The following is a 22,147-nucleotide window of genomic DNA, read 5'->3' on the forward strand; positions in this document are numbered from 1 at the left end:
CCACCACCTCCCTGGGCAGCCCCTGCCAAGGCCTGACTGCCCTTTCCAGGAAGAAATTCCTCCTGGTGTCCAAGCTGAACCTCCCCTGGCCCAGCCTGAGGCCGTTCCCTCTCCTCCTGTCCCTGTTCCCTGGAGCAGAGCCCGACCCCCCGGCTGTCCCCTCCTGGCAGGAGCTGTGCAGAGCCACAAGGGCCCCCTGAGCCTCCTGTGCTCCAGGCTGAGCCCCTCAGCCGCTCTTGGTGCTCCAGAGCCTTCCTCAATTCTGTTCCTGCCCTGGCCACGCTCCAGCCCCTCCAGGGCTCTCCAGAGCTGCCCCAGCCCTGGAGGTGCCCCGGCAGTGCCAGCACAGGGACAGGCACTGCCCTGGCCCTGCTGCCAGAGCCCAGGTGCTATCAGCCCCCTGTCTACCTGGGCACACCTGGGCTCCTGTCCAGTCGCTGTCAGAGCACCCCTAGAGCCTTTCCCAGCCCCTCTGTCATCTGGAATGCTCCATGAGTTTGCTGCACTCAAGAGCAGGACTCGGCACCCTGCCTTGCTGACCCTCAGCTCCGTGGTCTCAGCCCATCAATCCAGCTGCCCTCACCCATCTGCAGAACTTCCTGCTCTCCAGCAGACTGACACTTCCACAGAATTTCATGTCATCTGCAAACATGCTAAGGGTGCACTCAATCCCCTCATCCAGATCATCAATAAAATATTAAATAGCACTGGGTCAAGACTGAGCTTATGCCTGTTGGTATCAGCTCAGCTAACCCTGACCCAAACCCTGCAAAGCAAGGAGGACAAGCAGCATTTAGACTTTTGCCATCAACTCCATCATAAATTACATGATTTTTTTTTTTTTTGTTTCCCCCTCTCCCTAAATAACTGTCTGGTATTTCAGAGACAGAAAAAGCAAGAACTGATAAATACTGAATGCTCATTTTTAAGATCTGGACCATTAATTTCCATGTTTAACTAAAGTGATCATTTTCTATGTGTGGGCAACAGCCTAAAGGCTGAATCCAAAAGTGTTTCATGGACAGAAAACCCTTGAAAGCCAACAGGGCTGTACAGGCAAAGACAATTATTAAACTCACCCACAGGACCTTTCCCACCAACCCCTTAAACATCAGAGGGAAACAGGAGTCTTGCACAGTTCATACGAAATTTGCTGCTGCTTTGGAACTCAAATAATTTTAGTTAATATTTGCATGACACATTTGCTATCTCAGTGAGACACAGGATTTCATGGTGTCAATGTTGGTTCCATAATGATCAATAAGTAATTCCCTCATGGACGAAAGCCATGGCTGATGCATTTATTAGGAGTTTGGTCCAACCTGTCTCTTGCCTGTGATCCTCACTGCCCCACACTGAATCCAAAAGCAGACATTTTCCCAGGGCTCTCCCTCCTCTTCTCTCTGGAGACAAAATTATTTCTACACGAGCAGTGCTGTGACTTGTCAATAAGCACGGGCTGCTCTGCCAGACAAACGACCTCACCCAGCCACTAATTTGCTGCAGAGCACTTTGCATCCTGCCTATCCCAGTCACATTCCCACAATTCCCCAACACAGAGGCACTGGCAAGAGGAGGATTTTATGAAAGACTCAGTGTAGTGAAGCATTACATAAAAATGTTAATGCAAAACTTTTGCAAGGTTACTAACAGTAACACTTTAGCACTGCATTAAAAACAACCACTTTTTAACCCCAAAACCAAATAAAAATTATTTATGTAAAAAAATGTAGGGCAGTTAAAAAATAGTAATTTGCAAACATGCCTTACTGATGTTTCACAGAAAAACTTTAACCTCACTTCTGCATAGGTTCCACCATTCCATATCAAAAATACAATGTTCGGCATGAGGTTTTATCTGAATTTTTGAAATCATTGAAAGATACAATGGTTGAAATTAGTGTTTCAATCCTCCAAGCCTAAACTTCATCACACGAACAGTGACTACACATCACACAAGGCAACTAAGCTGGGAGAACAGAATTTACAGCAGAAAGCTGGAAACATAAAACCTTGTGCTTCAAAAAAAAAACCAAACCAAGCAAAAAAAAAAAAGCCCACACCAAACAAAAAACAAACACCACAACATTGTAAGGAATGGAAAAAATTTACTCCCTGCAAGTTAATTTTGTACATAGAAGAACACCTGAGAAGCCTTGCGAGGCTCACAAAGAGTCATGATTGTCAGGATTCCTCAACCAGTGGGTTTGGGGTGAACTTCAGCTCCAGACAGAAAGCAGAGGGGGAAACACCCCCAGCCTGCTCTGCTGTCAGCAGCTCTCCATGAGAAGTGGTAACATACACACATTGTTTTGCTCTAATTTATTCCATTTGAGGCTGCTGTTCTATATTAAGAGTGTGACAAGCATTTATATATCTAGCTAAATTTTAATATAAAAGTATTTTTTCGATTTGAGAAAAAGCTGACAGGGTGACAATTAAGAAATAAAGTATCCACCTGCTCCCAGTGAGCTGGAGAGCAAAGTGTAACAAAAAATAATAAAAAGTATTTCTAAAACAACTTAATAGGGTTTTAAAGGGAAGATGGCATGACGAAATGTTCTACAATTATTGACATCCAGTTTCTAATCTGAGTAGATGTCACTGGGCTGTAGAGGGAGAGATGCAGAGGATTGTGGAATGACTGGAGCTGGAGTGAATCATCAGCGCTTCTGGATTAAAAATGAGGACTTGTTCCATTTAAAAATTACCTTCAGTAATTGAAATAGTAATTTCAGCTTAGCACCCATGAAACACTATGGAATGAACACCACCCGGTTCTTAGACTGGTAAGAAACAGCTGCAGGCCAAGAGCATTTGCTGATCAACAGACAAAAAACAAAGAGAAATGACAGCCAGAGCCCCTAAAAACAAAACCAGAAAAATCCTCTTTGCAAACACGTGATTATAAAGAAACCAACTGATCAGAGTGGTATTACCCAGGAGATACTCCTACCAGGGCTTTGAACCATAGTATCATTTTTCCTCCTTCTCTTCTCTGCCTTTGTCCTTTGTCTTCCCAAATGCATCATGCTGACAAGTAACAACCATTCAAAGAACCAATTACTGTTTCTGGGTCTTTTTTTTTTTAATGTAAGTCCATCTTAACAGGCTTTTTCTGTAAATCCCTGTGAGTGGGAAGCCACCTCAGCCCCATTCTGTCACTCCATTCGCCCTGCTCTGCCCAGATGATGGTTGATCTCTGCACCCAGGCTGCAGTGACATCATCAGTGATGTAAGAAGTGCACACATCTCTTCACTTTTCCATGAATGAAAATACTGCAGCTGGTTCCAGTTCCAACTTTCTACCCTCTCCCTTTCTTTCACAGTGTGAGAAACACTCACTCACCAATAAAGCTGAAAGAGAACTAAGTCTTTGAAGCAAAACTAGTTATTAATATAAACACAGCAGCTGTGACAGGTGCATCTCACTAAGGAGGCACACCTCCCCCTAAAATGTACAAACCTTTATGCCCTTCCTCAGCCAGGGGTGTCCCTGTCCCCTCTCCCACTGCCTGAGTACTCAGGAACTTAGATTATTTCTGACTGTACTGCACTCAAACCAACAGCTCCTCCACTCTCCCCTGGAATAAACATCAGTTAACTCCCCTTTTCCTCCCTGCCAGGCTCCCTCCCAAGACCTAGCCTCGTGCTAGCTACATCTTTGCCTACATGACATTAAGTATACATTCTTATGGCTGAAGCAAAACATTATTTTACCCCTCACAATCCACCCCCTTTTTATTTATCACTTTTTTGCTGAGGCCCTTGGTTTGGTTATCTGTCTGGCCAGTGTGGGCTAGGCCCTGTTTGCAACATGGTTCTATTCAAATGTTACACTCCAAACCTGTTATTTTGCAAACTCGTGTTTGTGCTGAGCTAGGCTTATTCCAAAATTTTAGGTCTTTGTTTCCTGCTGAGGTGCATAGCTTTGCTCTAGTTTGTGTAAAACAAGATGTAGGTCGTCTTCTGGTTTTGCTCTTTTCTCATCTTGCCTCCTTAGGACCATGATCTTCTGGGCTCCTGTTCTTTGACTAGCAGCTGCTAGGTTTGGGTTCACTGGCATTCTGATCACCTGCATTTCTTCTACTACACTAGCAATTAACCTGATGAAACAGGGAATAAGACAAGGTATAAGCAATAATCCAGCAAAGGCACATAATAGAAAGAAGCCCATCTTTCTCCATCAGGTTTTCCCAAATAGGTTATCCCACACTGTGTTCCATTTCTGTACTGGCACATAGGCAAGCTTTCTGATGTTTGAGCCTACGTTCCTAAATCTTGGACAATCCAGTAGGTTTGTGTTCCACCAGGGATCCTTTCCTGACATTCTGTAAGTTTATCAGAACAACATGCCATATTGAGCCAGAGATGATGGGTAAAACCCCACCGATTTTTTCCAGCAACTTTCCAGGTTCTATGGCATTTAATGCAACAGTCAGCTAAAATATGGTTTACTAGGACTAAAATTATAATCCAGGCAGTAAAATTTAAATTATTCATTTCTGGGACAGATTATCTTTCGAGGGTTTATTTTAGAGGGTTACTTCTCTGTATCACAGTCCAGTCCCTGGGAGGTGACTCCACTGGTCCTTTAACTCAGGTTGCACGTGCCCACCCTCTGTAGCGTGCACTGCTGTCTCAATTGTCGAGCGTATGTCAGTGTCAAGCTTCCAGGATTTTACCAACATCCAATCTCTCAGTTTTACCCGATGTATGTAAATGTCCAGGGCTGATGTTTGGGGCAACATCCCATTTCTTCTAATATCTGCAAAAGAGAGCATTATCACCTGCAAATAATTTTTGAGCTACAGGTCATTTGTTTCAGGAATTGGTAGCCCTTCCTCCCTTCCCAGATAAGGTAACCCAAACAACATTTCATAAGAAGATACTCCATGTCAGGGGCTGCTAGAATCAGCAGGGTATGCCTTCCCCTTTTCCCGCTGTCGTGCTCTGCAGAGTCTGAGGTCAAGTCTCCAAGACAATTCCCCAAATTGTGAGAAACACTCACTCACCAATAAAGTTGAAAGAGAACAAAGTCATTGAAGCAAAATTATTTGTTAAAATAAACATGGCAGCTGAGTCAGGTGCTAGCTACATCTTTGTCTACATGACATTAAGTATACATTCTTATGGCAGAAGCAAAACATTATTTTATCTCTCACAATAGAATCATGAAATGGTTTGAGTTGGAAGGGACCTTAAAGCCCATGCAATTCCAAACCCCCACCATGGGCACGGACACCTTCCACTAGCCCAGGGTGCAAGCTCCATCCAACCTGACCTTGGACCCTTCCAGAGACAGGGCAGCCATAGCTTCTCTGGACAACCTGTGCCCACCCTCACCACCCTCATCATAAAAAGCTTCTTCCTTATATCTAATCTAAATCAACATTTGAAGCCTGTTTTAAGCCATTCCCCCTCGTTCTGTCTCTCCAAGTCCTTGTCCAAAGTCTCTTTACATCCTTCTTGTCAGCTCCTCCCAGTTACTAGAAGGCCACAATTAGGTCATCCTAATGTCTTCTCCAGACTGAACAATCCCAATTCTCTCAGCCTTTCCTCACAGCAAAGCTGCTCCATCCCTCTAATTGTCTTGGTGCCTCCTGAGGATTCACTCCAAAAGTGCCAGGTCTTTCTTGTGCTAGGGGCCCAGAGCTGGAGGCAGCTCTGCAGGTGAGGTCTCACCTGAGCGGTGCAGAATCCCCTACCTTGGCCCCTCTTTTAATCCTTTTCGTCCTGTTCAACACCTTATGCTCCCCTTCCACACCTGTAATACGAGGAGACTGATTAATTCTGTGTCAATAGAAATGGCAAAATGGGAGATAAAACTCTCCAGATTTCCTGACTACCAGACACAGGTGAAAAGTTCTTCATAGGTCATAGAGTGCAGTCCTGCTCTGGGTAGTGCCATTGAATCAAAGAGGCTTCCAAAGCCCAGATTACAGTTATTTATCTCTTACACGTGCCTTCATCCGAAATGATGCTTATGACACCTCCAACACACATATATATTGTATTTTAAACAGTATCACTTACAAATGGTAAATCTACCTAGCAATTTCTGTCTATTATCATTCTTTCACACATTCTAAAATTTTGATCTCAAGGTCAGATTGATCGCTCTAAAGATACCAGATCATCTTTCCCTCCATTTTTTTAAATCACTACTGCACAAACCAAAGACTCAACTAATGTTCCTTCCTATGACTAGTTCTTCACCTTCTTCATCCTACTTTTAAAATTGCTCTTAAAAGATTATCCATACACCTGCCCAAGGGCAAAATTCAATTATAATTAGATTAAGAAAAGGTTTTAAAAGTGAATTAATGATATAGAGGATACAATAAGACTTCTGAAAATCTAATCAAAGCATTAAGATTAAAAGAGTAGCAATGAAAAAGGCAGAAAATCTCATTTGAACCAGTGAACGTGAATGCCATCAGTATACAAATAATCAGGACAAAGTACAACATGGACTATTTTAGGGGCAACACAATGCAAATGTTATGACTAGGAGTCCTACAAACTCCCTTGGTGCAGTAACACGACATGTAAACGTGTCCTATGTCCTCACCTCCAGTGCTCAGGATGGGCTCTGCAGTTTAACAGGAAGCTTGGGAAAGGACTCGCCATTCTCCAAAAGCTTGGTGTGGAAACAGCGCTCTAAAACCACGTCCAGATTGGCAGGTAAGACTCTGATGGCATTAGTCTGATAGCACCCAGCCTGTCTGCAGGGGCTGCAGAGCACCTCCTTGTACCAATCAATTCAGCATCACAGCTGTTATCCACTTCATAAATCAGTCCTGTAATTCTATCCTGTATTAGTGCACTTGGAGAGGGAAGTGTGCTATAATCCTTCAGAACTGAAACTTCAGCCAAAACACAGAAAACAGCCCAAGGTACAAATCATGACTCTGGAAAAAAGCAAAACCCAAAAAAAAAACCCAAACCAGACCAAGCAATGCACAGCAATTTCCCTTCCCTACTTTCAGTCCTGTTGCAGTTTGCTGCCACTAGTTTGCTTCAGATATCACCGGGAAGCAACGACAGCAGGGAAGACTGCTGTACTGCATTTGGCTTTATTTCCACATGGAATCACACAATATCCTGAGGTGGAAGGGACTGACAAGGATCACGGAGTCCAACTCCTGGCTCTGCACAGGACACCCCAACAATCCCACCCTGTGCCTGAGCGCGTTGCCCAAAGACTCCTGGAGCTCTGGCGGCCCTGGGACCACGACCATTCCCTGGGGAGCCTGGGCCCTGTCTGCCCCCCCTCTGGGGGAAGAGCCTTTTCTGATATCCACCTAAACCTGCCCTAACAGAGCTCCAGCCATTCTCTCAAGTCCTGTCACTGGTCACAGAGAACAGAGACCAGAGCTGCCCCTCAGGAGGAACTGCAGTTCACTATGAGCTCAGACCTCAGTCTCCCCTTCTCTCCTGCAGGAATATTTCTGAAGATGCCCTGGAATAAGACTGCAGGTGGCATATTGCCACCATCTATCTTTAGTTCAGTGCCCATTTAGAACAAACATGTCCTGTGCAGTCTATGGATAGGGTTCCTCAAAAGGCAGCTCATAACATTTTATTTAGATTTTTAGATCCTATGCAGGGTTTAATTTCAAAATCCCATACCTGAAGAGTTTGGTTTCAGTTTACTCTATGCGTCTGGGAATATCTCAAACAGTATTTAGCACCAGCAATGTTTTAAGATATTTTACTGTATAATCAGTAGGTCGTTTGCTACCAAGATCCAGATGAGATGATACATAATATACTTCATATTACATATATCAAAACTACTTTGTACAACTGTTTTGCCTTGCTGACCTGTTCTCTTTTCTCCGTTACTTAAACAGAATACCATGTATTAAGGAACATAAGTGACATGCACAATAATTACTTTGACTCCACATCTCAGAAATCATAAAGCTTTACCTACATTTCATGTTTTACACATACTATGTACAGAAGTAGCTGCCAAAAGAAAACCCAAAAAGAAATTTTCGAAACTTACCATTCCTACTGTTTTCACTCCTCACAGAAGTTACAACGATACGCAACTCACCAGGGCCAAACTTTTCCCAAGTTTGTTTTTAAAGGCCTAATAATGAACATGTATATCTTATAAAAGGACTTGAAGTCATCAGAAGAGAACCTCTGCTGAAATGTGAGTCTATCATGAGAAAAGGAAAAATGTGTGTGTGTGTGTGTATGTATTTTACCCCATTAAAATCATAACTATCTGGCACTTTTTCAATTTAATTGGTGATTAAAGGGAAAGCATCTTGTGCCAAGTCACTGTCCTGACCTGCCATTAATCTTCAGCAGACCAACAGCCCAGCCTGTCAAAGGGCTTCCAACACTCACTTTGGCCATCAGGCATGTCACCTTTTAACTGCTCTTATCACATGTTTAAGTTAGGAGAATTAAAAAACTTTCCACAATGTTTTCTGACCTCAAAATGGGTGCTTTTTCTTCTTCAGATATGACAGTTACCACAGAGATCATCCATAGTGGTTTATCTCCTCCAGCATCAATGGGTAGTGGCCTTCATCCACCTACTTTCATATTTTCAGCGTGTTACAAGACACCAAGGAAACATCAATTTCAGTTGTGTCTATAGAATCCTGTTAATCTCCCTATACCTGAACAGAAAGATTTCCTTCAGTGAATGACAGAAGTTAATTTATTATTTATTGAACTTACTACAAAAACGCAAGACAGCCTTGATGCCCAGAGAACCCCGCAAAGCCTAGCCATGAAGGGCTCAGGCTTCTGCAAATTTATAGCTTTAAATCAATATGAAATGTATGAAAAATTCAAGTGCAAACAAAAATCAATAGACACACACAGAATTTCTTCTTCAAATCCAAAAAAAGAAAGCAAGGACCCCTATGGACACAGGCTGAGAGAGCTAGAGTTTGTTCAGCCTGGAAAAAGTTCCAGGAAGAAATTCCAGCACCTTGCAGTACCTAAAACAGCTCAAAGAGAGCTGGCAAGAGACTTTGGACAAGGACATGGAATGACAGTATGAGGGGGAATGCTGTCCCATTGACTGCAGGCAGGGTTAGATGGGATATTGGGGAGGAATTCTTCCCTGTGAGGGTCTTCCTTGTAAGGCCCTGGCACTGGGTGCCCAGAGTGGATGCGGCTGCCCCATCCCTGGAAGTGTCCAAGGCCAGCCTGGATGGGGCTTGGAACAGCCTGGGATGGTGGAAGGTGCCTCTGCCCTTGGGAAAGTGTAGAACAGACGTATGAAGTCACATCAACCTTCAAGAAAAAGGGAAAGCACTCCCTCCATGTTCCCTGGGAGAACCTCCAGCCCAGCCAATTTCACTGGCAAAGGTGAAACTCATGTAGAACCTGTCTTACCACAGGGCGCTGCTTGAGGAGCCCAGGTCTACAAGTACATAGTGTGAGTCACCGTACCTTCATGTCTGCACTCATGCTTCGATCCTACCTGCCTTGGATACTGGAAAATCAGTGGGATTTAGACAGTGGGAATATAGCAAACGATGTCTCCTCCAGCACCACATCCTAGCTAATGCACACACATCTTGCACTGCAAGCAAGCAAAGCTCAGGCACAAAAGCCACTCTAATGCCTCAAACAGCTTTGATCTGATAACACAATTTCCACATTGTGTTTCCTTGTCTTTCCATATCACATGACAAATTCCCTTAAGTGCTGACTAGAGAAATTAAGATCACACTTAAACTCCATCACTTTTAACACACAATATCCTTTTTCATCAGTCTCAGTGAAGAGGATTTAGGCATATTTATAGTAACATTAACCACATTTCTTCTGTAGGGCAGTATTATTCTCAGAATAGACAACTGAATACCAGTTGCCATGCCAAACTGTCATTAAAACATGCTTCCAAACCTCCAAATTCCTATGTAAATAGAGTCATCATCACAACATCTTTAGACCATATAAATAATTTGTCCTAATTAATTGACAGGAAAACTGACCAAGGGGATTAGATGATGAACTGTATTGATTCCTGAAATCTGTGATCATCTATTCTCAAGGGAACAGTAAAGTTAGGGGCTATAAAGTAATTTCAGCTTTTCCAGCCAGACCACACATTCCTGTTTTACCAGAAATCCAAATCCCCATCCTCTCATATTCAAACATCAAACTTGCATAGGAATTGTTATTGTACCATTCACATAAGGGAATTCTGCTGGTACTGACATTTGCCCACTGTCCAAGAAATTTTCATCAGCTCAGATACTGAGAAAAGCTGCAAATGATCCACAAAATACTGGTTTAACAAGCTTTCAGTAGCTCTAGAGTTTTCTTTGGGCTCATCACATAAATTCAGATAAAACAAGTTAACAGACTATCAAAGTATCCACAAGAAAATTTAAAATTCCAGTAATATTAGTATGGATGTTTCAGAAAAAGTGTGCATAGGCGGGAAGTCAAATCCTGGTTTTGACTTTCAACTACATCAACACCTCCTCAGAATGATTCATCCTCCAGAAGTTGAACGAGGGCATATTTAAACACCCATTACTATTCCCAAAACGAAAACCAGTAACTTTAAAGAGTCACTGCAACTTGTGCTTGTGAGAAAGACACCGACTGACCCAAATTTATAGAGCTGCCTGTTATGTGTTTCAGTGTAAGAAATCAATCCCTTAACTGAAGTGCACTGACACACGGTCAAACAAGGAAGCAGCAACTATACACTCTGTTTGCATCTGCATTTATGTATCTTGAACAATACACTTCAACTTTTTCAACAAAACTATAAGCAACTTACCCTACAATTCTGCCTGTTCCTGATCTCCCCTTGAAAAAAATTAAAATTAAAATTACTAGTGACCTCAAAACAAATTATTTCTCACTGCATTATTTGGAATTCAATACTTCGCTTCCAGCAAACCAGCAACTTCAATCTATGCTCACAATTTGGATACAGCAGTATTTTTTTGTTTGTTTGTTTTGTTTTGGTTTGGTTTTTTTTTTTTTGTAGCACTGGCCTGCCCAGCCAGCGCTTCAGTTCCACACTACTCTGCAACTCAGATCTTGCAAAGGCTGGAAATCTTTGCAGCATCACCTTTGCTGATTTCACACAAGATCAAAGTATGCAGCAAGCAGACATGAGAGATCTAAGCTCTGAAATCACTATAAAATTCAAGTGACACTCTCAACTCTGGATTAATGGGAGATGGACTGTGTAAATTAATCATTAAGCAGACAGGTGCACAACTCTGGCAGGAAACACGTTGCACCTTGCTGCAAAAAACCTTCACAAAACCACCCTGAAAAACTTATTTTAGAGGAACTCAAACACGTTCTTGATCATAACAAGCAATGAAGTCTAAAAACTCTGCTCACGGTAAACCTGAATCATAGATTTTCCCTAGATATGCAATTACATTCAAAATATCTGGGAGCAGTGCCTTGACACCAACATGTGGAAAATGACTAAATTGTGGCAGGAAAGAGATAATGACACAAGCACAAAGAAACTGAGGGAAAAAAAAACAAACAAAAAAACCCCCCATAAAACAAAAAACCCACCAAAAACAAACAAACAAACAAAAACCAAAAACACTAAAGCCACTCAATACACAGCTAATCCACTGCAGGAGTAATTTTTTTCATTGCAATGACTGAAAACTAAAGAGCTTTTAATCACAAAGTAATTGAAGACATTCCTTCCCTTTGCCATGAAAAAATATTAAACCCAACCTAAATTTTCTGAATGGAAAAATACCTCTCACTTTCTGCATTTGAGTTTATAAAAGGAGTTTACAAAAAAATGCTAATTCATCTGTGCCAAGCTTCTTATCCTTTGAGTAGACAATCACCACCCTGGAGACCGATATTAAATTTTCAAGCAATACAAACACTAATAAGAAAGTCTTCCAAAGAGTGCTTTTCTAGCAAACTTTCCTTATTTTTTTTTGTTTCAGCTTACAGAAACTAGCAAAGAAAAAAAAAAAAAAAAAAAAAGAAGGTTTCTGAGAATCAGGAAACAGAGGGCAAAGGCAAATAATAGAAAATCTGGGATTTTCATAGCTGTATTTGTACATCCTGCATAAAGCTGAGCAGCACTGTCTCATGGTAAAGGTCATTATGGATAATTTTCACCCCAAAGGTGATGCATAACACCGTGTACATACACAAAGCAACAACCTCCTATTTAAATTTTTGCAACATGCACTGAGCACACCTGAGCTAAGTTTGTGTACAACAGTGCTTTCACTTCTGCAGCTGTGAGCCCAGCAGGCACAGCAGGGAATAAAAGGTAGTTTACACACAAGAAAACCCTTGGCTGGAATGCCCACACCACCTCTGTCAGCATGGTGTCCCTTAAACCAGCTTAATTCCACTTCTGCATTTTCAGGGAACTGAAAATTGTGAATCTGGTGATACTGCAGGAAACTTCTTTTATCAAGTGAAGCCACAACCAGGACCAAGAAGATTTTCCAGATCCTGGGGTATCTGAGAAGTACTTCTTGCAATCTGTTCTCATCAGCTGCCCCTCTTTAGAAGGAATATTGCTCAGTTCATCAGTAAAACATTTAAATTCTTCTTCACCACGCAAGATACACTAAGACACTTCTTATCAGCCCAAAACAGAGTCCATTTTCCTTTAATTATTCTCCAAATCCCCCACTATGCCAATGTCCCAAATTTAGGTTATCAGATTGCTACATAAAGCTTGTTCTGTGTGCAATTAAGGGCTCTTAACAACCCTAATGATGTCACAACTCTGCAATAAGGACAGAGCCCTTACGGTCTGAATATCCCAAGCATTTCCCATTCAAGCCCAAACCATGCCTGGAATCATCTGTATGCAGCACACATCCACCAAAACCCTGGCAAGCAACCTGCCTCTCCATCAAATAAATATTTCTTTTAAGCAAAAGGAGGAAAAGTGACTGTCTCAAGTAGATCTAAAGGAACTTCTGTGAGGATCAGCCATAAACCAAGCAAGGGAACAAACGCAGGAAACAAAAAGCAAACATGGTTACTGCTCCAGTGTTTCAGTGACTAAATGAGTATTTAATTCAAAATCGTGCACAAAAGCAAATTAACATCTCTGTTCATTGCTGTAAAATTGATCACCAAATATCCCAGCCCAGCTTCCAAGATGCTGTAGTGGTTTAATGGGCAGATGTGAGCATGTATCTGTGCAAGAACAAAGCACTGGCATAAACCTGCTGTGGTCCTTCTTACGGCAAATTCCAGTTTGGAGAAGCTCCCTCCTCCCCCAAAACTACTTCGCTTCCAAAATCACACCATTCTCAACCCCATCTTCGGCCTGTTTTACTCTGTTTTTTCACTATGCTTTAGAAGATGTGATTTAAAAGCTCCTACTTGCAGGGAGTATTTTGAGTGCAGGAAAAAAAAAGCAAAGCTCTGTCTGGTCAAGAAGGTAATTCTAAGTGCTGTGCTTAGAACTTCAAATCTGAAAAAAATTCTTCAAGGAAACCGTTCAAGAAAAGAGGACCCAAGGGTATCCTAATACAGTAATACAAGAGCTTGGTCAGCAGCAGCATTACCTAAATATAGGATTTTCAGCATGGATTTCATAAACAAGTTAGGTGCAGGCAGCTCAGGGTTTGAAATTTGATTGCTCACAAAAGCTTCAGAGGAACAAGCCAGGAAAGTCAAATCCATCACATACATTTCAAATGTTATTTAAATTTATCAGGACATAGGATCAAAGGATCACTGGTCTTAGATTTTTTTTCTCAATTAAAGAAAGCAACTATTTGCTGTGAAAATAGTGCTAATCTTGGTCATTTTTTGGTATTTCAATGTAAGTTATTTATGTTAAACGTAAATTGATGAAGATGGTAACAAACACCTGGTTGGACCTGAATTTATTTTATTAGTTTCCAAGGGAAGCTGTGGCTGCCCCATTCCTGGAAGCGCTCAAGATCAGGTTGGAAGGGTTTGGAGCAACCTGGTCTAGTGGAAGGTGTCCCTGTCCACGGCAGGGGGTTAGAATGAGAAGAGCTTTAAGGTTCCTTCCAACCAAAACCATTCTATGATTACTTTGCATCCAAAACAAAAAGAACAACTGAGACTGAAATACTGGAAAAATCTAGAGCAGTGTCAGACAACTGCTAAGGGACTCAGGCAAGTATTCCCTGATACTTACAGAAACAGAGAAATGAGACAAATTGTGACCACTGCAGATAAGGAGGTGTTTGTAAGTCCCAGTCAGTGATATGTTCCTGGACTTGGCAGGCACAGGAATGTTATCCTTTATCTGCTCTGTTCCAGGAGGTCTCATGCTCAGATCTGCTCAGCAGGAGGACGGGAACAGGACAGGACTTACTCCTCTCACACATGGAATGTTCAGTAATTCCAACAACTAAAGCTCCAAAAGGCAAGGCACTGGATGTGTGTGAGGCAACGATGATGGGGAGGATCTAGCATGAACTGTTTTGTCTGACTGCTCTGAATTCTCCACTACTGCCTCCTTACTATAAAGCAGACTGAAAATAAGCAGTGAGCTTATTGCAAACATTAACAAAACCTCCCGCAAGTCAAATATTTATGGTGCTCGTTTAGTGCATGGCAAAAAAATGCAGAACTCAGATATTTCAAAAATACTGAATTATTTCACATGAAGTTTTGTTCTTAAAACAGCCCTAGTAAAAGATCAGATTGTCCAATAAAACAGTGAGAGGAGCAATAACAGAGAATTCAGATTAAATATTACCAATGAGTTTCTCAAGGAACAGAACATTTAAACAGAATCATGGAATGGTCTGGGTGGGAAAGGACCTTGAAGACCTCCTTCACCTTCCACTAGACCAGGTTGCTCCAAGCCACAAAACAGATAATATTTATATATTATATACATGTATGGATAGACAGAAATACAGATATGCATTCATAAGGATAGCCACATATACCTCCAAGAACTAAATAAAAACATATAATTGTTCTTTTTTTCTCAGTGTATTCATTAAAATTGATGATATTTAAGTATTTCCAACTTGAATAGCTTATTCTTTTTTACCAGTGCACAGTGTTCGAGCAAGTCTTTCATTAAGCAGCATGGAAGACAAAATCATTTTAAAGCACAATAATATCCTAATGAAAAGGGAGGAACAGAATGGGGATCAGGCACAAATGCAGGCCCCAGATCTAATTTGAGCACTTAAACTGATTTGATTGAAATTGACAACATCCTTGGATCTACTAAGCATCTTCCGGACCTTCTTAAATCTACAAACTGCCTCAGGTAGCTTCTTAAAGACAATTGTTTGTATTTAAGCTTTTAACCAAAAGTTCCTGTTTATTTAACAAAGAGAATTGTGATAGTTCTTTTCCAGCTCACAGCTCTCTCAGATAGTGATTTACACAAACCTAGAGATAAAATTCCTCTTCACTGTAATATTCTTTGGCCAAGCACGCTCTACTACCACCAAGTCCTTCATAACATTTAACCAGCAACACATAACTGCTCCCATTATATTACTAAAAAGGAAGTTTAAAGGATACACTCCAGAAAGTTTTTTACTCCCCAGCTGTCAGGTTGCATGGTTAAGTCCTGCTTAGCATTTGCCATCTCCCACCACCAAAAGAGTATTACCATGAAAGGAGCACTAGTGCCTTTACATACAAAATCCATATTCCTGGAATAATTTGGTATTTCATTATACAGTCAAAATATTATTTTCAGCTACCATCAGACATCAAACTGCCCATCAGTGAGCCTACACACACAATCCACATACACTAAGTGTTCAAGAAGTCAATCATTATCCTGAATTTGTTAATCCAACCCTTTACAATCTCAGGACAATAAATGTAACTGAACCAGAGGTCATTTCTTGTTATGTGTTTTACCTGCCTTGTCTGGTGAGGAGCAGCTGGGGGAGCTGGGAGGGTTCAGTCTGGAAAAACTCGGGGTTAGAATGAAAAGAGCTCATTCTCATTCACTCCCTAAAACTCCCAGACAGAAGGGTGCAGCCAGGAGGAGTCAGGCTCTACTCCCAGGGAACAAGAGACAGGACCAAGAGGAAATGGCCTCAAGTTGCACTTCTGGGCAGGGGGGCGGTTAGACTGGATACTGGGGAAAATGTCTTCATGGAAAGGTTGGTCAGGCACTGGAACAGACTACCCAGGAAAGTGGCTGAGTTCCTATCCCTGGAAGTGCTCAAAAACATGTGGATATGGTTAGTGGTGGTCTTGGCAGTGCTGGGAGGAGGCTGGACTGGATGATCTCAGAGGACTTTTCCACCTTTAATTCCATCTGCTAATTAGGCAGCTGGCTGACAACTCAGCTTGGGCAGGATGAGAGGTTGTGTCACTGAGCTGCAGACAGTGATTTCAAGAGTCTGTTAACAAAGCGTGCAGCATCTTTTTGATTGTACAATAATCAATGCTGCCAATTTCACTCTCAAGTTTGGAGTTCCCAAGCTCCCATTGCTCCAAATGTTATCTCAGGATGCTGGTGCAGCTCTGTGACTAGGGAATTTCTCATCCCTCCCAGCAGCAGCTCCTCTCCTGCACATATCATGGCAGCTCAAAGCCCACAGTAGTCTCCAGCCAGCCCAGAGCCCTCTGGAGGTTTGCACTGAAATAAAAGACACAAGCACATCAGGCACATTCTGTGTTTTCTGTTTCAGCTTCCATCAACACCAAGATGGTTATCTTTGAACAACTAAAGTGGCTGGTTCCACACCTTAAAAAACAGTCACCTGAAGTCCTTCCTAAATCAGCCTTCCACCTCTGAAAAGCACCACTGATCCGGGGTGTGTTACTCATATATCTAACTGCAGTCTAAATAAAGGATTTCCCAGGGAAAAAGGGAAACGGAATATTAGAAGACTGCAACTCGATGATACAATGTTCATCCTCCACTGTGAACACAAGAAGATGTCAGAGATTAGTAAGTCAGTGAAGCACAAGGTGTATCTTTACAATGTAAATGAAAACAGTCAAGGCCACAAATACAGTCATCATATACATCTAGATAAGATAGGATGATTAACATGCCAAATTTAATTACATCTCTCAATCCAGCAGATAAGCACATAGAATACACTGCACTTAGAAAATAATTTTCACCTGCTCTTCTACTTCCCACTTGTACCTTCAGCATCTAATAACACATTAAGTCCTTTAAAGCCAAACTCTGGACAACCCTGAACCAAACAAAAACCTCCTGCAGAGCCAATTCTGACAGGAGACAGAGCAAACTCAAGGCATGTGAAAGAAGACACATGACTGCAAAACTATGAACACTGCTTGTTTGCATTTCTCAGAGCTCCAAGTTTAAAAACATAGCTAGAAATTTCTACTCCTTAATAAACTAATAAACAGACAAATAAACCATCTACAGAGAAAAGCATGTATTATATTTTCAGGCAGAATTTTAGATTAGAATTGTATGTGAGAAAGAAAAAAGTTTTATCAAAAGAGGTAAGAGGATAAAAAATTGAGGTTCTATTAGCAGTGAATATATACCAATGCTTTTTTTTTTACCTGGCATTACCATTCGGAAAAGAAGCCTCTCAAATCCAGTCCCCTTAAAATCACAAATATCCAAGTTTCTCCAAGAAAGTAACAAGTATGAGGCTATTTCTTAAAGCACTCTCCCAGCTAAAAGAAAATGCTTATCATGACAGTGGCAAAAAGACATTAAAAAGGCAGGTCTGGACTTCCAGAGCAAGCCTAGCCTGGAATAATTTCTATACAAAACCCCTTTGAAACTGTTTGCAACACACAGTCATCTACAGACAGTCAATAAATATGAATAAAAAAATTAAAGTATTTTTCTTCCATGAGTTCAGGTTATATGGACAGTTACCCTCCTCCCAAATCCACAAGGAACATCATCGAAGGGTGCTTGGTACTTTCAGTAGCTCCCAAGAAAGCAGTCACTCCCTAGGATAATCCTACTTTTCTCATTTCTGATTCCTTCTTTTCCAGGAATCAGGCCTGCCAGGGAATTCATCTAATGCATGCAGACACACACACTGGCTCTCACTGCCACAGCTGACGAATCCAAGGCAAGTAACCATCTTACAGAAATCCTTGCCATAATACAGAAGCCAGGGAGCATCCTCAGCCTATTCCCATGAAATTTTCACTTTCTTATTCAGTGGAATACACCTCAGACACACAACCCAACTGAGTAACTCAATACTAAAAGATCTGGCCCCAGCATTGCAGAAACACACTTTTCATCAGCATATAGCCCAAAAATTACTGTCCTGTGCAGACACCCCTCATTCCCACACACAGTCGTTTGCACATGGCCTGGATCAGTGCAGAGCCAGGGGAATCCACCCCTCTGCCCAGAGCCCTCCTTTAGCCTTGTTTTCTTCCAAAAAAATTACTCTGAAACAGCAGGACTCTCCCAATACCCTCAGTCCTGTTCAATCCCCTCCCACTGCCCAGTCTTGTCTCCCCACAAGCCCAGGAGCTTTTTCCCACCAGGCTGCTATTCCCACTGTCCCTCCACAAGACGCAGCAGCATTACAGCTGCAGACGATGAGCCTTCCAAATGCCAGCTATTCCCATAAGGATACTGCTTCACTCCCCTGCACATACCTCTTCTGAAATAACCGTTAACCAAAACCAGCATCTACTGATCTGCCAAGAGGAGCTTCCTTAACCCCCCTCCAAACACCTCTAGAGTCTCCACACAGCCCCAACGCCCACTTGCATGTCCTTCTCCTCCAACCTGTTGTAAGCATGATCTAGTCCCAGCCACACATTATACCTTCTCCCCGCCCAGGAACTGGCCCCACACCCACGCTGTCCTCCTCTGTCCACCTGCTCCTCATTGCTTCTGTCGGCTTCCAGCTCCAGCCACATCCCCGCACAAAGCCACCCCCATTCACCCACCATCCTTACACTTCCATTTATGAGTTCCCAAACCTAACCCTGCTGCCAAAAATATACCCCCCTACCCACTCCACTCCAGCTTTATTTTCTGTCTGGACCTACTAAAACTTAAACCAAACATTTTCCTGGCTCTGCAATCCATCACACCCAGACCCTCACAGATCCAATGCCCTACAAACGCATCCCTGCTCCTACACAGCCCTTTAGAATCACAACTGATTGCCAGTTACGCCTGTGCAACACCAGCCAACCACCACCAAAAATTCAGATCACTTAGAGGTAACTCCCTGCATAACAAATATCCTGTACTCACCAACTGAGGCACTAAACATCCACATCCCATTGCTCTGAGAGCTCCCACAGGAAGCCTAACCACTCACCTACTCTGGGGACCTCCAGACCAAGCCTTCCACACTGTCACCCCATCACACCCATGCTGCCACCATCCCTCAAGCCCGTTTCCCCACACCCACCTCTCCCTCTGCAGCCAAATCCCTTTTGTCCCCCTGCATGGCTCCTGCCCATCCCTTTACACCCCCATCCCCCTGAATCAGCCCCACGCTCACATCCTCCCTGCCCAGAGGAGCCCCTATTGTCCCCTCAACACACTCCTATCCTGCCCTAACACCTGCATCCTTATGGTCACCTGCACCTGTCCCTCACCTTTATCATCACCTGGACCTGCCGCTCACCTTTATCATCACCTCAGTGTCCCTCACCATTCCCTTGACCTGCCACTCACCTTCAGTGTCACTTCCATCTACCGCTCACCTTCCACCTCACCTGGTCCCACCCGTCACCTTTACTGTCACCCGGCCCTTCCCCTTCCACCACCACCCTACTCACTCATCCCTGGACCCTCCTCGGCCTCCCACCCCGTCTGAGTGCCCAAACCTGCTTCTCGTACCCACCTCTCTATTTCCCTCGAGTGCTCCTTTGGGCAACCTGACCCGGGCCATCGAGCCACTGCTGTGTCTTCTCCTTTCTCCCTTGCCCTGTCCCTCACGCCCATCCCTGATGTGACTGCCACACGCTCCCCTCCGTACCCCAAATCCACGGTCCAAACGAACTCCCCACTCAAACCAGCCCCTCACCCTCGAACCAGCCTTTTATCGCCGCTCCCCAAACCTAACGCCTCACTCCTGAAGCAGCCCCGCACCTCCCGACCAGCCCCTCAGCCCCGTCCACACGGACCCCCGCGTCCCCGCGCTCCGTGCCCACCGCAGGGCATGTCCCCGCCCGCGCCCCGCGGGGGCTCACCTGAAGCGCCCCCCGCAGTGCTGGCACTGGTCGCCCACCCAGCCAGGCTGGCACTCGCACTGCCCGGTGCCCGGCTGGCACCGCCCGCCGTTGGCGCACGGCTTGTCGCATTCCTTGGAGACCGCCACCTCCTCGCCGGCGGCCGCGGCGGGGCCCAGCACCAACAGCAGCAGCAGCGCCAGCAGCGGGGGCGGCGGCGGTGCCGGTGACCTCCCGCCCCGCCTGCCCGGTCCCCGCCGCGCCATCTGCGGCCGCTGCCGGGTCGGGGCGGGGGGCGGCGGCACAACGCGGACCATCGGCCGCCGCGGGGCCTCCGCCGATCCCGCTACGGTGGCCGCGAGTGGGGGGGGAACTGGGAGGGCGGGGCCAGTGACGTCAGGCCGCGGCCATGGCGGCGGGGAGGGGGCGGATCAGGGAATCGCAGTCACGGGATCGGTTCCACTAATTACAGTCTCTAGTGTAGAAAAAGTGGAAGCAGTTCTTGGTTAGGTGCTACAGCTGCAGAGCTCTTCACTTAGGGGTGAGTTTCTCGTCTCAGCAAGGTTAACAAGCAGAGTTTCAAGCACATGGCAATTCCCAAACCATGAAATGGCATTTCCCAGGAAATTGGACAATTTAAAACTGAGCTGTGAAATTAAAGCCCCTTTGCTGCTCCCCATTAGTTAAACATTACAGGTGAGAAAGCAGCAGCTGGCACAGGTACAACACGAGCACCACCCCAGTGAAAGGAGTAATGGAAGTTACAGAATCAGAATCATTGAGGTAGGAAAAGCCCTCCAGGATCACCCAGTCCAACCTGTGACACTCCCCACCTTGTCAAACAGCCCGGAGCACCGAGTGCCGTATCCAGGCATTCCTTGGACACCTCCAGGGATGATGGAGGCTCCACCACCTCCCTGGGCAGCCCCTGCCAAGGCCTGACTGCCCTTTCCAGGAAGAAATTCCTCCTGGTGTCCAAGCTGAACCTCCCCTGGCCCAGCCTGAGGCCGTTCCCTCTGCTCCTGTCCCTGTTCCCTGGAGCAGAGCCCGACCCCCCGGCTGTCCCCTCCTGGCAGGAGCTGTGCAGAGCCACAAGGGCCCCCTGAGCCTCCTGTGCTCCAGGCTCAGCCCCTCAGCTGCTCTTGGTGCTCCAGAGCCTTCCTCAACTCTGTTCCTTTCCCTGGGCATGTTCCAGCACCTTGGTGTCCATCCTGATCTGGGGGCTTGGGGCTGCCCCTGCACTGGGCACGGGCACTGCCCTGGGATGGAGCAACCCCTGCTGGGCTCCACTGCCCCTATGGACGATGGACTCAGCTTGGCTGGGGGTCTGTCCCACCAGCATCCCGGGGTGTCACTGTACCCCAGGTGAGCCTGAAAAGGTCCCCTCAGAGGTGGGGTTGTGTCCTCCCTAGGTTGGGAATGCCTCCCAGCCACCCCACACACTGTAAGCGTGGGCCTGAGGCACAGGGAGACCTCGAGGCCGCAGGGCAGGGAAAAGGAAATGTTCAAGGTGAGGCTGGGTAGGGCTCTGAGCAACCTAGGAAGCAAAATAGAAAGAAATTGTTCCCTGTGAGGTTGGTGAGGCCCTGGCACAGGTGCCCAGAGCAGCTGTGGCTGCCCCTGGATCCCTGGCAGTGCCCCAGGCCAGGCTGGACACTGGGGCTGGAGCACCTGGGACAGTGGGAGGTGTCCCTGCCATGGCAGGGGTGGGATGAGATGAGATTTAAGATTCCTTCCAACTCAAACCACTCTGTGATTTTATGATTCTGGTTGTATGAGCAGAAAAAAAAAAAATCTGAAAAACGGGATACCCTTCTACCCTGGAAAACAAGCTAGTGATCTCCAAGGATTTCTGGGCCTTAATTTGTAACACAAAGGCCTCAATAACGAAGAATAAAGAAGTTAAAAGTCATTCTCTTCTGAATTTGTGGGCAAAGCAGCAAATTCAGTTGGACACACAGCAGGGATATCCTTTGCAGCAAGAAGGGTGAAAATTTCAGACCTTTCATTTTTAACAGAGTGAAAAAGACATGAGAAACTGACAGTGTTTGGAGTT

The 22,147-nt window shown here is 44.5% G+C and overlaps 1 protein-coding gene across 1 annotated transcript in view; it reads right to left on the reverse strand.

Moving 5' to 3' along the window:
• Positions 1–20,448, reverse strand: part of ATRN (attractin) — a 143,409-nt gene extending 122,961 nt beyond the window's left edge. The window contains exon 1 of the mRNA XM_041427574.1: positions 20,113–20,448. Within this exon, the coding sequence (XP_041283508.1) occupies positions 20,113–20,408 (296 nt within the window). The 5' untranslated portion in view covers positions 20,409–20,448. The remainder of the gene's footprint in view (positions 1–20,112) is intronic.
• Positions 20,449–22,147: the final 1,699 nt, after the last annotated feature.

The sequence above is a fragment of the Onychostruthus taczanowskii genome, unplaced genomic scaffold, assembly GCF_017590055.1.
Source record: "Onychostruthus taczanowskii isolate IOZ18803 unplaced genomic scaffold, ASM1759005v1 scaffold117, whole genome shotgun sequence".
Lineage (NCBI taxonomy): Eukaryota > Metazoa > Chordata > Aves > Passeriformes > Passeridae > Onychostruthus > Onychostruthus taczanowskii.